Below are 17,928 nucleotides of genomic sequence, written 5' to 3' on the forward strand. Positions count from 1 at the left end.
CTTTCACGAGTGTAGTAAGTGAAAGTGTAGCAGAAAACACCACAAGGTTGAGTGTATAAATACCCAGAGCACACCATCTAGCAGAAAAATGGACAACTATCTTAAAGTTCAAAAACCTAAATGTTCTGTAAGTGTGCACTACCTGCAGCTGGTTCACAAATAAATACAGATATGCAGGTATCTCTAACACCTACAGGTCCTACATGGCAATTTGTGCAGTAAGTGATAAAAATCAATATCACACCAGTTTTTACTACGCAGAGAGGTGTATAAATTTTGAAATGGGGTCAAACTGATTTGTGCTAGTGTTGCATACCGCTGGTAATTTGTAGTGGTCGTCCCCGCTACAACTTAGTTGAATCATACCTTCTAAATTTGGTGAATGGGGGATTGCCAAATAGCCGTGTGTACATGTATACACCCATTATAAAACCTCTCCCCGTCAAGGAATGAGAGTATACCTGCTATGAATGAATTACAAACTGAATAGGTCTTGGCATTGCATACTGCCAAACAATAGCAGGGGTGATACTGGAAAGTTGCCAACAGCCACAACAATGACATGTGGCCAGCTTTGTCTTCTGATCCGGTGACTGTGGTAACACAATCTATCTAAGATATTTAAATCTTACCCTGCAATTCAACCGCATTGTGTCAGATGCAATTTTAAAGTGATTTGTGGAAACACAAACATGTATCAATCGGGGGACATAACAGAGGACTATTGGCATTGTCCTGACAATTCACTGACAGATAGTTTTATTACACCTCGTATATGTTGGAAGATTAGAATTAAAAGTGGGCAAATCTTTAAATGAAGGGTTACAATCGTTTTCTGTTTGGTTGGAAACCAAGAAATGAGCACACATACCGAAGTGCCTCACATCACATACGCCCTACATTCTTTATCTGTTTGTTTTTGGAGACACAAGTTGTCTACTATATTGTTCAATTTATACATGTATGTATCTGTGGTCTGTTACAGCTGTTCATTGTTACTCTTTACATCTGAAACTTGTCTGCAAATAGAGTGCATTCTGCATATCTACCGACTTATAAGTTACTCAGGGAGACTATAGACTAATGATTGTCATTTGTGCCAACAATACCGTAGATTAAAAACTGTTTCCTTTATCATATCGGATATTTGACTACTCAAATATTCAGGCCCCGGCCTGCAGAATTTAACAACTGGTAGTAGGGTGTTTTTCAGCAGCCTCACATTCAAAAAAGATAGACTTGTTCATATATTGTCTCTTTCTGCATGCAAATTGAATACCTGCCATATTAAATGTTATGGTTTCAGGTGCCAGGTTATCATCAAAAAGTTGAAAATACCTTTGTCTTTTTTCTGATTCTTCATCAGTCTGTCTAGACAGACAGACTGACAGACAGACAGACAGACAGACAGACACACACACACACACATACATACACACACATACATACATACAGACACAGACAGACAGACACATAGACACAGACACACACACACACACACACACACACACACACACACACACACACACACACACACACACACACACACACATTACACACCACCTGACGTGTGTGCTCTAGCTCACACATATATATAGCATATGATAATTCAATATTTGAGATATATTTTGATGGATAACGTTTTTGTCATTGTATGCAACTTACAGGAACATAAGAACACACTTCTTGACAAGGATACTTTAGCATCACAACTATCAATCAAAGAACAAGAATTGTATCAACTTAGAGATCTCTTAGACAGAGTCCAAGATGACAAGAAAAGGCTGGGTGAAAAAGTCAGCAAACTTACTACCAATGGTAAGTATGGTTGAAATATTTTAAGAAACTGTTGTGACTTTTAATATTATTTAACAAAGACTATAGTGAACAACAGACACCCATACTGTCCAAGTAGTAGTGGGTGTACCTGGCAGTTACAAATGTCTGTATACTTTTAGCTAGAAAAATTCAGTCCTCATTTCGATGAATTTGCACCAGTTATTCTGAACAATAATTTATACAGTATTTGTCTCTTACCTTACCTTTGACCTTTTTTCTCAATTTACTTAAAGCAGTGACTGCTAAACCCTCAAATGTCAGACCATTCCCATTGACCTGATTCATCTAATAAATGACAGTAGAAGTAGTAGAGGAGGCCACTTAAAGTCATACATATACATTGATTGATATACAGTATATATATTATATGTCAACAAATTACAGTTTTTATTTCCTCTATCATTGTATTATATATCACTTCCCCACCAAAGTTATAGACTATTACTATGATATCATTCATACTGTCACAGTCTGTGTGAAATTTACAAGGATTTCTTTAGTTTCATCAAATAGCTGGCTAGTTGTGAAATAAGTTCAAAATTCCAGCCATTCTTGTACTCTTACTTTTTCAATGCAAGGTTTTACATTCTTGGTTACCATGGTTATACAAATTTTACCCAGAATACAATGCATGTCAAATGATTATCTTTGACACATGGATAGGTCAATGGCTTCTCTAAGTTGACCTCATTAAGTTGACCTCATTATTAAAGTTGACCTCATATTGAAATACCTGACATATGGTCAGATTGATATTGAATAAAGCCGGTCAAACCCTTTTTATGAACTTGATCCTGTATTCTGTCAAACCCTAATGCCTTTGATTTTATCTGAGTTCTAAAATGAATTATACTACCGGTACACATAATTGGGTCCTGAGTGTTTCTTCAATCTCGCCAAAAGAAATATGAATGTTCATCCAAGAAATGGAGTCCAGCATCTTTCAGAATTGTGTATATATCTGGTGTAACAGTAACCCATAGATTTGTTATGATCCCAATATCTCAAGTTATCCAAACCTCACAACATTTGCCTTTGTTTTGGATAGTTTTAGATAGTAATACCACAGCAAGTCTCTCGGTCACTGTAACAGTAGCCTGGAACCCATGCGGATGGGGATGGAAAACAAAAATTTTAAATCCCTATCCGTACGGATTCCAGGCTACTATAACAGTGATGCAGTAAAAGACAATGATATTTGAAAACCTGCATAGTTAGTAGTAAATCAAATGCTAGTCAGAATTGCATGACTTTAGACAACAATATTTGAACTGAGTAAAGGAAATGAAAATAGTCATGATAGATGTGTATTCATGTCTGTAATGAAAGTGAAGTAGTACTAACTGACACTAAATATCAGGAAGGTGACATTACTTTACACAGGAAATATGACACCCTCATTTGAGGAATAAACAGTTGAAATTGTCAATTTCCCCTTGCAGAACGTCAATTGGTACTAGAACTGGAAAGACTTCGGTTGTCTCCTATCAAGCGTAGCAAGTCACCATCAAGAGTGGAGGCTGTGATGCGAAAACTGGAAGAAGAGAGAGATTATTTCAAAGGAGAGGTTGAAGTGTTACAGAAGATCTTAAAAGATAGAACTCTGTCTTCCCCATCAAGAGCCTCATCTAGAGGCAGAAGTCCCAAGAAAAGTACTCCTACCAAACGATCTACCTCAGCCAGTCCTTGCAGAGCCAAGTCACCTTGTAGGGTTAGCAGGGTAAGTCACAAACTCTCAACTATAACCATTTAGTATTTTGATGTTTATTCCAGCTATGTGGTAACTCATTCAGTCGTTGTTCTTCATGTGCCCAGGCACTGAAATTTTAAATCTGCTGCAGACATCCTGCAACTACACCAGGGATTGTGCTGGTGTTTGATGGAGAAGAGGATGGATTTTAGTGTGAATAGCAGTGTAGAGGGATTGGTGTGTATGTGTGTTGGAAGAACAACTTTGAATACCAAATTTAATATCAAAGTTATACTCTGACTAAAATACCGTTCTGCATATGTGTGATCACTGTGTTATGTAAAACAATTTGTACAGTATAGTCTTGCTTTATCACAGTTACACACCAGCAACATCTTTACAACAAAAACACTCTTTATGGAGTCCTGATTTTTGTCTTATATGACACTTGTCCGTTTTCCTGTCTACAGACTTCGGCTCACTATGAAACCATCATCCGAGTTCTGGAAGATGAAAGAGACTTTTACAAAAGAGAATATGAAATGTTGCGAGCTCTGAGAATAAGACCTAGCAGTCCTTCAAGAATTGGATCTCCACCTACAAGAGACAGAGTAAGCTAACTTACAACATTTTCCGTACAAATTGAAATACTTACTATGTATCCATCTTTCACATACATATACTAACTTTGTAGAACTAGGTGAATATGATGATAGGGGACATGTGTAGAAGATTGTCCACCATACCCATTGCAGACAATCCAAATCAAGTTTGTGCTAGGTAATTTAGCACTATTCTCATTCCTAACCCTAACTCTGTAGTTTTAATACAAATATGCATCCAGTTTGTAGTCAGTTCATTGTTCAACAGTCTTGCGGATGATACACAGGGCTCAAAATTTGCATTCATCCAAAGCACATGGACTCATATGGACACCAAATTTATAAGGTGATAGATATTGTGATAGCGCAATGGAAATCAATAGAAAGTTGTAGCTGAAACAGTTCACTTCGCTTACTGTAATCTGACTACCCAGCATCAGATAGAATGTTTAAGAAGCTGGTAATGATATAAAGTGTTATTTTGAGATTTTTCAAATTTCCTTGGGCATAATGATAAGTCTTTGTCCATGTTTATTTCTAGGATATTGATGAAGAAACAGAGATGCTTCGTTTGAAACGTGAACGAGATGAACTTCAGGCTTTACTGGATAAATTTGAAAGACACATGGCAGAGGTAAACCCTCAACTTTATATAAGAAACTATCAAGAACATAACGTTAGCTTTCCTTGTGACTGATAGACGTTCAAGTTCACAGTCTACGTAGAGGTTATGTTGCAGTCTCTACAGCAGTTGAAGAAATAGAATTCTGTATAACTTGTAATTTACCCTTTCCCTTTCCCAGTGATTAGCACCTTAATAACCATAAAACTCAGTTCTAACCATGTGAGATATGTAGATATGCATTTTCACCATGCACGTTGCTGCTTCTCCTTACCTTATCTGATTGATAGGCTAGATGTATGGCAAACAAAAAGCAAACTAACCACAAACCAAAAACAAGACATAAGTGCATTGTTTGTCATTCTATCAATTATGTACTTATCTTGGACTGTAAGACACGAAAACCGTCATACTGCTCTATCGGCTAAGTACAGAGATTAGACTGGTTAAAGGTGAATGATGCAACTTTTTGACTATATTTATCTATTCATTTATTTATATACCTAATATGTAATCTTATTGATGTAATATATGTCAGAATGTTTACTGGATTGATTGTATTAGTTAACAATATGAACTGTGTGTATATGTAGTGTCAAGTAGGTACAAAGTTTGACTTGAATGACCACCACCCTTGCCTGTTATTCCTCCCAGATTGTATATGTATGCATGGCAATTGACTTTAGTAGAATTTATATGTTGTTGTCAGTGTTGTCGTTGTCGTTGTTGTTGTCATCGTCGTCGTCGTCATCGTCGTCATTGTTGTTGTTGTTGTTGTTGTTGTTGTTGTTGTTGTTGTTGTGACATTCATGCATGGTATGTGCCATCCTTTCCTCTAGATCCAGAGCAATGTTAAGGTGTTGACAGCTGAGAGAGATAAGACAAATATGCTGTATGAACAGGTAAATGGATGAATGAATAAAATCATCATCATTTTCACTCAAGAGTTGGGAGTAAGCCTCTAGTGTGACCATAGAGAGAGAGAGTGGAGTTTCCTATTTCTTGAATTCTGCTTGCAGATTTGATACAAGATGTAATCTGGTCTTTGAGGCCAAGTATCCTATCTCTGAGGCCTTTTTTAAAAAAAGCCAAAACTAAGAAATGAACAAATATTTGGTTTTGAATTTTAAAGAATGACTCACTAAACAGATTTTAAGGAGAATAATCTTCATTATTCAATTGACATGACATGTTTATTTACTCTGATCTCATCTTAAAGGGACACAGGCCAAGTTTAGACGGTTTTTGGATTTGGTGGTTGAAATGAAATACTTACGTAAAACCATCACGAAACTAATAAAGTATAGTGTTTACAACGATTCATGACTTCGATGTAGTTAAATATCATCTTCTGACGCTGCTAGCACAGCTAAAAGATTTGCGACAAATCGCCGGCGGCAAAACCTTGCAGCCATCTTACCATTGTACATTCAGAGAATTTGAATGTTATCACGTGATAACGACAACAAACTTCCGTGACGTCAAGATGGTAATTTATGCTGTGACCCATGACCCTCTTGAAAAACAATGGAAGCTGCTGACCTTGCCGACGCAATGTAAGTGTGGTGAATTTTCTCTCTACGGATCTAGGTTTCTGTCCATTCTTATATTTTATCTTGTATGACTCAGTATTGTTCGTTTTATTCTTTATTTTCTCATGGGGTTTGCAAAGAAAAACAACGAGCGTAGGATCGAGAGCGACGTAGCGAAAGCGCTACGTGTGTGTTGTTCGCGCTAGCTGTCAGTGTCAGCTGGTCGATTACTTCATAGACACAATTTGTTTATCTTTAGTTACAACTTACATGTAATTGTGGCGTCCACCTCGACGGCCGCATTCGCGCAGATGTAAATCTATTTTGGCATAGCTAGCATTGGGGAAATTTACATGTGATTGACTGATAAGTACAAAGCTAGAAGCTGTTCACAGCCTGTTATTTGGGCATAGGCACCAGACGTGTTGTGAAACCTCATTACCCATAGTTATTTTCTTCAAGTGTACAATGAATATGTTCATAATGTCTGGACTTTGATTTCTTCACTTCTGAGAGTAGTTCAAATTGGTCCAAATAAAATGGGATTTGTAGGTATATAAGCAGAATTCAATAATTTATTTATGTAGGTAGTTTTTTTTTTATGGGGGTGAGGCTGTTGGAGAGTCAGTTATGGGGGCAAATATATCAGATGGGGGTGGGGGAACAACAGATTTTGGAGACTGCACACCTGGCAGAAATAATTACAACACAGATAAGTTGATAAATATTTATTATATTATCTGTACAATGTCTTGCATATTTACTGTGTAAAAATAGAAAATAACAATAGTGTACAACATTTTTACATTTGAACCCTTTTTACCATTCTTTTATCTAGGCAACCTGGCACCATGGGCAGCAGTATAAAAGGCAAAGTCACGGATGGAAATAATCAATGCAAATCAACGGTCTGTGTTTGAGCCACATGTTCAATGACAAAACAGACTTAACAAACTGCTCACTCAGTAAACTCTCACTAAGTATGGTGAGCAACAATGACCAAAGGTTTGCATAATTATTTGTCAGCATATGCCAACCAACTGAAAGTGAAATGTGCTACTGTAGTATGCAGCTAGGATTCTACATATCAAACATGCTGCTATGAATTCATTACATTTTTAAAGTGAAATATTTTCATAGGTCTACACAGACCAATGGTATATAATATTGTCTGATTCTTGAAGTGAACACAATCAATGTTTATGCAGTGCATATATATTTTAGTTTTATATGGTAAACCACATAGCATCATAAGACTTAAAATAAAGAGAAATACACTTTCACTGCTAATGTACAATGATTGCTATCAATGACTGTTAGTTTTGATGATGTCTCCTTTAAAATCATTGATGGACAGCCTATGAAACCCCATACATACATACATACATACATACATGCACACAAACATTACCCTTACCTGTCATGTAGGTTGTATGAATAAATTTATTGTGATTACTATTAAATCTTACTTTTCGTGTCTCTAGTGTGTGTGTATGTACGTACGTACGTACATGTATGTATGTATGTATGTATGTATGCATGTATGTATGTATGTATGTGTGTATGTGTGTATGTATGTTTGCACATGTAATCAGTTGTACTATTTGTATGACTGACAGTAATTACTAAAGAAGATATGTCAATATAGTGCGAAAAGGTATCATTCTTTGGCAATTGCAAGGGGTGGGCCAGAGGAATTGGTCATGTTTTTGAAGCCTGTCCAAAGGGGATGTTCACATCTTAGAAACCCATGCCCATCCGTTGACTCATTATTTATTGTAAAATGCACTCTGCACTATTTCAAACAAAGTCTACAATTCTGAGAGAAACAACACATATCCCTTCAAATGAAGAGTAGTATATAAACGATGGAATCACACACACTTCCCTATATACAATGCACTCGAGACATAACTTTTTGAAAGTCTGAAAGTCAAGACTTTTTGAGGTCTGAAAGTCCCCATGTATTGTCTATGGAAATAGTGCCAAAGCCATAAGTTTAAATATTACATATTACAAGTAAACTGATGGAACTGAGCTTTTTTGCATAAACAATACATGGGGACTTTCAGACCTCAACAAGTCTTGACTTTCAAAACGTTATGTCTTGAGTGTATTGTATACAGGCTGAATACAAGCTTTTTTAGAAAGGCTAAGTAGAACTTGTAGAGGGTCACGTTGGGAAAAGTCCCGGCCAGCAGATATTAGAGTGATATGAAATGGACATGGAAACAAATGAAGGCCAAGGGGAAGAATAAACAAACAGTAGTGTTTACAGCTCCACTGACTCGAGAGGATGATTATGATGATGATGATGATCATCATCATCATCATCATCATGTTGTTGATGGTGATGGTGATGATGATAATGATGTTGTTGTTGTTGTTGTCCTCAATGTATTGAATGACAGTAATAGTGACACTAAGGAAAGTAACACTGAGAGTAGTGAAGAAAGCAACCCACAAAGTGGTACTGAGATTTCAGCGTTATTACAGGTTACTCTTTCGAGAAGAGTGTGTACCACATGGAAATCACGATATACATTATAACCAAAGAATATTGTACCAGTAAGTTTGGTAATACCTGTGCATGGCAGAAATATGTCACATTCATTAAAGGGATAGTATCTGTAACTTGATGATCTTGTTTCAATATTTTCGTTCTGTGTGTCAATTGCAGTTTCTTGTTCTACTCTTTAAAACATGCTGAAATACCCTGTATTTGGCTTGTCAACACAGCCTGTATATGTGTAAAGTGCACTGTTATTGTTGATAGTTTCAGTCCAGACTAAAATTCACCTTGTAAAATATAACAGTTTGTACATATACAGGTTGTGTTTACAAGTGCTTGCCAAAGACAGGAGTGTTTCAATGTGTGTTATGGAGTAGAACAAGAAACTAAAAACTGTAGTTGATACACAGAACAAAACATACTGAAAAAAATCATTAAATGTTACAGCTACTACATCCACATAATTTCCATCCATCTATCAGTGAATTTGTCATTTTGAGATGGGGAGGTCAGATTTTAGTACTTTGGCTTGACAGGGGGTCACATTTTACAGCTCAGACATACCCTAAACCCCCCCCCCCCCCCCGGGAATTACTGAAGGCTCCCTTACATTTGTTTTGTAGCAAATGGTTCCCTTGGTACTATTCACTAGGTTATCCAATCAAATCAAACTGCTGTGCCTGAGCATTGCACTACAGCTTTCCAGGAACTCTTGAAACAACTTTTTTTGAAGGTTTTGGATATTGCAGATACTTCATGTTCATGAAAGTCATATAAGTTTAGTGGTATCTAGACACATGTTGCTCCACCAGAAGAGATGTGGGAGGTGGAGTTACTGGTGCTAGATGTGTTGATATTCTCCTTGGATCAGTTGGCTCAAGTTCTCTCTTGTGTTGCATTCCCCTTTTTTCTTCCAACCGTGTTTGTAGAATGGATTTTTTCAAGGCTGTATAATGTGGATACGTTTTCTGTTCTTTCACTGTTTTCGTAGACCATGTGCTGCTCTTTTTATTGTAGCCTCTATGATACCTTCAAGATAGAATTAAGAAAGATATATTTTGTAAAACAGAGATTTTGCAAAACGATTCACAAAATGAGTTCTCTGCTAGAGGATTGTTCATCTGTTGTTGCATAATGACACATGGTATGTTCTTCTGATTTACCCTGCAATTTGAATTAACAGTCTACATATATAACAGTCTATATATCCATTCATCATAGGTTGTTGCCTTTTGGCAACAGTACCAGAAATGATTCACAATAGAGTTTGCCCACTTTAGCAGTACTTTACAATTCTTTTTTTGCCCAGCCTGATTGAAAAAAAGAGAGTATATGCCTTATTGTCTCAAAGAATATAGACCACCTGTTAGTCTTATTTATATTTACATTTACATATAAACAAAAAAATATCCTAGTGTAGGTGTCATGATGATAATAATGTTCGACTGCTTGTTGTTCCTACTTGATGGGTTTTTTTTTCAAATTGTTACCACACAGTTAGATTTTGATTAATACAGAGAAAACATCTCCTTACCTTTACAATTTTCTTGGTCATATTCTTTGCAGCATGCCAAATATCATGTGAATGTTTGACATCAGGGTAGTCATTTTCTGCAGTTAGAAATGTAGATACAAATGGATAAGTTTCATCCTGATGCCAAATATGATTTACAGACCATTATGGCCACAAGGGTTTCACTGTCACTTTAATTGTGAGTGATTTTATAGAACAAAGACTATAAATCATTAATACAGAGGAATATTTCAGTAGTAAACAAGTCATTGAGAATGACACAGTCTCTGTTATGATTGGGTTTTAAGGAACTGTCAGTTTATGTTGTCATTTTCTTGTATCACTACTCTGATCACGCAACAATACTTGTGAACCTAAATCAAACAGACTTAGATATGTTGTGTCTGCTCTTTGGACATGGAACATGCTTACTCATGTTGTGTCTCCTCGGACATGGGACAGGCCTAGTCTTCAAGATGACGTGATGGAATAAACCATTCAACAATAAAGGATGGGTCAGATAAAGGGGGGGGGGGGGACCTGTTCAAGCATGTCTGAGTTATGGCTTTGGACATGAAAAATTTGCAAACAAAATGGCTGCTAGGTGGCCATATTGGATTGTATCATGACAACAATGAATATGCACATGTATGTCATAGAACACTGTCCTAATACCAACTTTGAATGAGATCTGTTCAAACATGTCTGAGTTATGGCTTTAGACAGGGAAAATTTGCAAACAAAATGGCTGCTATATGCAGCAATATTGGATCGTATCATGAAACAAATTGACGTGCATATGTATGCCATTGTATGTTGTCCTGCACCAAGTTTGAAAAAAAATCGGCCCAGGCATCTCAAGGAAACGGTTCTGGATGGACGCACGCACCCCCCACGTCCCGGACTTCGTCCGTTGCGGACTAACAAGGGTACGTTCAAGTGACAACCATCCCCCTGAGTAGCACATTAACTCTTGACCATCTGTCATCATATAAGTCATATAGAAATCTATCAATCACAGCATAGAAGTGAGAAAACTACATGTGTGAAAACTAGATGTATATACAGGAGTACTCTTTGTAGATCAACATATGTACTGTATTAACCTTTTGGGAAGTCCTGATAGTTGAATATTCAGAATGACCATTACAGATTCTGCTCCACCTGTGGATATTTGTTTGTTTCAAACTTTAATGGCAAAAGTCCTTTGGCAAGGTTTGAACCATGACTCTGTCCCATCAATCCACCTGGAAGTGAGTGAGGACCTGATTGGGTGGAGGTTGTCATAGGGACAATGACATGTATTGTATGTTTCTGTGACTGGGGAAATAATTACTAATTTAAGAAAATAGAATACTACTTACTCATTACTGATGCTATCTGAATATGGGCATCTGTGACCACTTCATTTCAACTCTCTTTTCTTCTAACTGGTCAATACTTTCTTGAAAACAAGCTTTCTCCAAAACAGTAGATTTCCTATCAGTGGCCCTTTTGTCTTTAGTTAGAATGGATAATATCTTCTTTGTTACATTTTCCATAAATGTATAAGTACAATATTGGGCACAATATCCCGGTGAGTCCATCCTTCCATCACCTATTATCAAGATTAAATGGTTGATAATAAACAAGAACTGCGCAGATTTTTCATGAAGAGAGTGGGTTTGAAAGGGGACGCTAAACACAAATTATGTTCAAGTCATACATCAACTCAATAGCAAACTATAATGAGTTCAACAAAACAACTAACATATATTAGGTTTAGAGTATTGTACATAGATGATTCACTACACCTACAGACAGCACTATTGAACCTCGGTTCAGTTGTGCTAACAAGTGATGCAAGCACCAGAATTTGTGATTGTGTGCATTCCATTTATTGTGCATGAAATGTACGTGCACACAAGAGCAAGCTTGGGTCATAAAAAGAAAGCTTGTATCTCAAAATAATTGAGTATTATGCATAATGATACATGTGAATTTCATATGACAAATATAGCTACTCTACTGAACAAACTTGATACTTGCATCTTCAGGAACTGATGTACATCTTAAAATTCCTATAAATATCAAAAACGAATGAGTGCACTTACCAAGTAGAACCAGTCTTTCACCCTCAAATGATGCACATAGCTCTAACTGGTGTTCCTTCCAAAACTTGTCTATGCATGGTACAAGGCAGGTTCTTTGTATTCTGTTGAATGTGGTCTGACACAATAACTTCAGAGAGAGCACCTTGGCAAACCTATCAATTTTTGCATAGTTGTTGCCTGACAACAATATTGCTGCTGCTGTCATTAGATCTCCACTATGTAACCTGCTATTCAGAACTGGTTGCGAGCACCATTTGTATTCGAGGTGTCCGGCTGGACATGTCTGAATATAAATAACAAATTGCAATATGTATTACAACTAGGTACATTTAAAAAGTCAGGATGGTGTAACCATTGGCAAATATACAACCTAAAACTTAAAACTGATCAACGGATCTAATCACATTCTTCATCCAAGGAGCTAAATTTTCTGTAATGTGATAGCATATCTTCTATTGCAAATATTATCTTGTGGTAAGGTAAGAATCACAATAGAACTTTTTTTTGGCACATGGTAACAGAATACAGAACACATAGTACATATCTTCATCCTTTTGGTACCAAGCATTCATAATATCAGTAAAATGAGAAGCAGTATAGTGTACAATTTTAGATGAAGTTCAAGATCTTAGATTGTAATTTCATAAAACAAGCAGCTCTCATCATACATGATACATATTTAATAACTTGAGTAGAGTAGAGTACTAATAAGCTATACTTACCCATTTAAGGTACAAGGCTGAACCAACAAATTGAGATGAAACTGAAAGCTTCCCATTACATTCCTTGGAAGTACAAATAGTACTTATTTTACAATTGGCCAAAACAAGTAGTTGTTGCAGATACACAAGACAGGCTGTGTCATTTTAAGGAGATGTTCTTGATCTTCTTCGCTACGTATTCTCTGAAAACCGGGCACTTGGCACTCTTCTGGGTCATCCATTTCAGGGCACTCTTCACTTTCATCATCATTGTCACTATTATCATTGTCACTATCATCCCCATCATCAAGAGTGGGGTGGATCTGTAGTTCATCACCGCTGTAAAGTATTATTATGACTATTATTCATTCATAACACACCTTAAACAATATTTTAATGACTTTCGAATTTGTTGAGACAAAATGGCTAATGAGTGAATTCATTTCAGTAATTCATGCTATTATAAATATTCATAACAGACACGCCATTTGTTATGCACTGACACACCAGAAAATACTAGAAACCCCAGATTTTTTGTTGAATAACAACAATACCTTACCGATCTGATTCACTTGCTGCAGAAATTTCAGAAACGTCAGGACCACTTAATTCCTTCATTGCACCCATGTAATAGCTGTGAATTGGGGTTGAAGTGGTGGTGGTAATTATTTGTTCAGTAACTTTACACCGCTGTCCAAGAGACCTGAAAAGCATGTGAAACAATACAACTTTAAACTTTTATACAATATATATGTATATGTTATTTTTAATATTACTGAACCTTTTGCGTGTATTTAAATTCAACAAATTCAGGGTGAGTTGCAGCACTGGTACATACATACAATTAGTTTCTAGCCAATGGAATGCCAAGAGTTCAAATCAAGTTCACAGTGAAAGCTAAAAGTTAAAATATTTACATCAGCTGTGGACCCGCTTCATCATCTTGTTGCCTTGCGGTAAATGCTGGGTCTTCCATCATTGTAGCATGATGTGATGTACTTGGCAGTGGCTCACCACTTCTACACTCCTGATGATCATGATACCTACCGGATAATGTAAAAACACTTGATTACAATACTGCAGTACATGAAATTGCATTACTATTAGACTTACTTAAGTCTTCTGGCTTTGCTAAATTCTCATTATTTTGCAGTGCTAACTTGATTAGTCAAAGCAGTACTGGTAAAAAACAGGAGTCACAGACAGTGAGTAGGTTTTAGGTATTGTGTAATCATCAAGAAGGGGTTATAAATTGGAATTTAAGGCATTGATTGCTGATGTCATAGCTACACAAACTAATTTATCCATTCTAATATAAAATAATGGCAGTCAAAGAAGCTGTGACTAATAAGTATGTACAAGTACACTATCTGTACATTTAATTCATGTGAAGAACATACCACTTGACAGATGCTTTCCAAATAAAACTGAAACATGCAGTCACAATATTGACATTGAATTCATAAATCCTCACACACACACACACACACACACACACACACACACACACACACACACAATACACAAACAACTAATGTATCCGTCATAAATCACTGGAAATAACTTTGAACATGGAAACAAACTTCAAACAATCTCCAAGAACAACAACGACCAACAATATTCAATGTAATTGTAACACACTTTTGTGGTTTCATGTACCCAAAACAGCTTGCATATCGCTTGACCATGGAGATATACCTCCGTACGCTCACTAAGTCTAACTATAAACATGTGCATAAAATAAGAAATAGAAATAGTAATTTTTTAGTTATTACACATCTCATCTGCATTGAGATAATCTTATAGTATAGCTATGTATCGACCCGGTCAATGCAAGTCGAAGCGATTACTCGATTTTGGCTTGCTATTGTACAGTCATGCAAGTAGCACTACGAAGTTTGTCTTGGACAGTTCCCGCGTGAGTATTGGCAAAAAGAAAAACTCGCTGCAAAATTGTGTAATGGAGAGCGGTAATTGGTAAGGCTGGGTCGATCACGCTGAAAACGTGAGCGAGTAGGCTTAGTAAATGTTGAGCCGATCCGTGAGTTCTCACATATATCTAATACCAATATGCAATAGTAACACTACGCACAACTTCAACAGGAAGTGAGGGTACCGTGTACGGTGTATACTATAGATAGCGTACAGCTAGCTACTACGTATGACAGAACGTTATTCACCCTTTCAATATTGTCACCACCTTCGAATACAATAGAAATGACCTTAATTTGTGCATGATTCCCGAAATAGTTTTCACTGTACCTCACAGTTGCAGTGCACAGTAGAAAGTGCAAGCATGTAGGTTGTAAACATCATTGCACTACGACACTCAGCAAAAAAAATCATGGCTTTCTACGTGTGTATACTTACCAGTTTATCAAGAATTCCGCAACTTCTCGATTACTCTTCAACGTCAGTTCGTCCTTTATTTCTTTCCAGCGGTCGATCTACCCAAAAATATTTATTTTCCCTGAGGTAAACACTGCGCGTGATCTTTTTTTAGCCGAAGTGCTTACCATCGGTCGACCGGGGCCACGTTTACGTGCCTCCATTATTCTGAGATATTCGATGACGTAGTGTAGGTGACGTCACTGTGACGATTCACTTTTTATCAGCGATAGAACGCATGCGTTATTCGTGTAACGGCAGATTTCCTCAGCATTTGTTGATACGTACCAACAATTATGTCATCGCATCTTTTCTATATTATACCTAAATACCAAGATTAAGTTCTGCCAGTATCAAGTAATGGATGAATGTGTTTTAGTAAGTAGAATACAATATGTAACATTTCGTAGGCAACAAAAATCACGTCCAAAAACCGTCTAAACTTGGCCTGTGTCCCTTTAACAAAGAAGGTGGTATTAAACAGACCATTATGCATTTCATTTCAAAATTCTAATATGAGTTATAGAAATTTAAAGTTAAGATTTTAGTATTTTTCATTGCAAATTATCAGAATTTTGAATATAAAATTTATAAGATATGCATAGAAAATCCTTCACTGCGAAGTAAACATTGATATATATACAATAGTATAATTATTCTTTCTGTCCACCAGGCAAATGATGAGTTGCAACGACTTCGTCGTGAAGTCATGAAGTCTCCTAGGACCCCACGTGCTACCCTAGCAGCTCAGTCTATTCTTAGAAGAGTAGAACATGAACGTGATGATGCTATAGCTGATCTAAGACGTATGACAACAGAGAGAGACAGTCTAAGAGAAAGACTCAAGGTAGGGGAGAAAGGAGATAACAGCTCTGTTTATTTTCAGTATACAATTCTGAAACATAAGACTAGAAAAAAAGTGACTGTGAGAACAGGTCTTGAAAGAAAAGAAATGTCTTATCAGGGAGATTGTCTTGATATTCATGCAGAAAACTAGACTAGAATTATTAAATTATCTATAAACAATTTATGCTTGCATTCTTTAATCATGCAGGTATGAATATTCAAGTGGGAAATATAAGAACAAATGAAATATTTTTCGGGAAAATTACCAAGTCGAGTGAAATGCAGCAAGTGTACATTGTTATTGCATCTTTATTTAACAGATTGTAAATACTTGTATTTTGATTGTCTTGTGTCCACTTCTATCTTTGGTATATACAGATTGTAACAGAGACTCAGTTGAGTGACAGAGCACGAATGGAGCAGAGAATTGAAGATTTGGACAATGCTCTTCGCAATGTGAGTTTGAAACTGATAATTTCATAGCACAGGATGTCCTGTTATAGTAGTGATATACTAAGTATGTTTGTGTGTGGAGTTCAGCTGTATTCTTTGTTATAGTTTATTATTTCCTGAGTATTAAAACACCACAATAATATAGTTTGTACAACTAAAACTATATGTGTGTATGTATGTATGTATGTGTGTGTGTGTGTGTGTGTATGTGTGTGTGTGTGAGTGTGTGTGTGTGTGTGTGTGTGTGTGTGTGTGTGTGTGTGTGTGTGTGTGTGTGTGAGAGAGAGAGAGAGAGAGAGAAAGAATAAAAATATTTCATTGCCTGCCATGGAGGCATTTTCAAATGATCAAAATTGAGAGTTTTTTTAAAAGTGTCATTTTCTTTAGATACAGTTGTTTGTACGCAATTACTACTAGTAGTCATTATGTATTGCAAGAAAAGTATTACCACTTCTTGTAGGTCTTTCTGTATTTTGACTGTTTTCTAAAATTCCCACAGAGTGATGGAGAAAGGAGTGACCTTCTTACAAGAGTGACCAGTCTAAGAGAAATGATAGTCACTTTAGAAGACCAGGTTAAAATTCAACAGTTAAGGATCTCTGAAGCCAACGAGGATGCTGCCCAGCAGAAAGCTACAGCTACACAGATGAGACTGTTAGCAGAACAAGCAGAACGATCACTGGAAGATCACCAGAGACGATTGACCAAGAAATCTGGAGACTTACAGGCTTCTCAGGAACTGTCTAGCAGATTGGAAGAGAAATTAGGTGCGTTATAATATACTGTACCAAAAGATACATTTTTTCATATCATATGTTTATTCTGTAATTTTAATATTATGCCGAGTGAGTATTTATTTGATAGGAAATATTATTAACTTTTGAAATTAGGATATTCCTTTAGTTAGACTTCTCAAATTTAAGAGCGTTTTCTAAAAATAGCAATTTAGATGATGTCATACTATTTTTTATGTATTACCCATAGGAAAAATAAGCCTTACTATAAGGGACAATTGCACAAAGTCACACAAGCTCAATAAACAAACTTCGTTCATTTAGCCCAAACCCCCTTCCCCTAAATGAATTTCACAAATGCGACATTGACATGTTATGATATAAACCATGATGAAAATTATGG

The 17,928-nt window shown here is 36.5% G+C and overlaps 1 protein-coding gene across 1 annotated transcript in view; it reads left to right on the top strand.

Annotated features, from left to right (window-relative positions):
* LOC144438576 (centrosomal protein of 135 kDa-like) overlaps nt 1–17,928 on the top strand; it is a 50,208-nt gene that overhangs the window by 20,993 nt on the left and 11,287 nt on the right. The window contains exons 7-14 of the mRNA XM_078127661.1: nt 1,668–1,818; nt 3,282–3,559; nt 4,000–4,140; nt 4,673–4,765; nt 5,593–5,655; nt 16,166–16,339; nt 16,717–16,794; nt 17,291–17,558. Of these exons, the coding sequence (XP_077983787.1) occupies nt 1,668–1,818; nt 3,282–3,559; nt 4,000–4,140; nt 4,673–4,765; nt 5,593–5,655; nt 16,166–16,339; nt 16,717–16,794; nt 17,291–17,558 (1,246 nt within the window). The remainder of the gene's footprint in view (nt 1–1,667; nt 1,819–3,281; nt 3,560–3,999; nt 4,141–4,672; nt 4,766–5,592; nt 5,656–16,165; nt 16,340–16,716; nt 16,795–17,290; nt 17,559–17,928) is intronic.

This window comes from Glandiceps talaboti, chromosome 8 (assembly GCF_964340395.1).
Source record: "Glandiceps talaboti chromosome 8, keGlaTala1.1, whole genome shotgun sequence".
Classification (NCBI taxonomy): Eukaryota; Metazoa; Hemichordata; class Enteropneusta; family Spengelidae; genus Glandiceps; species Glandiceps talaboti.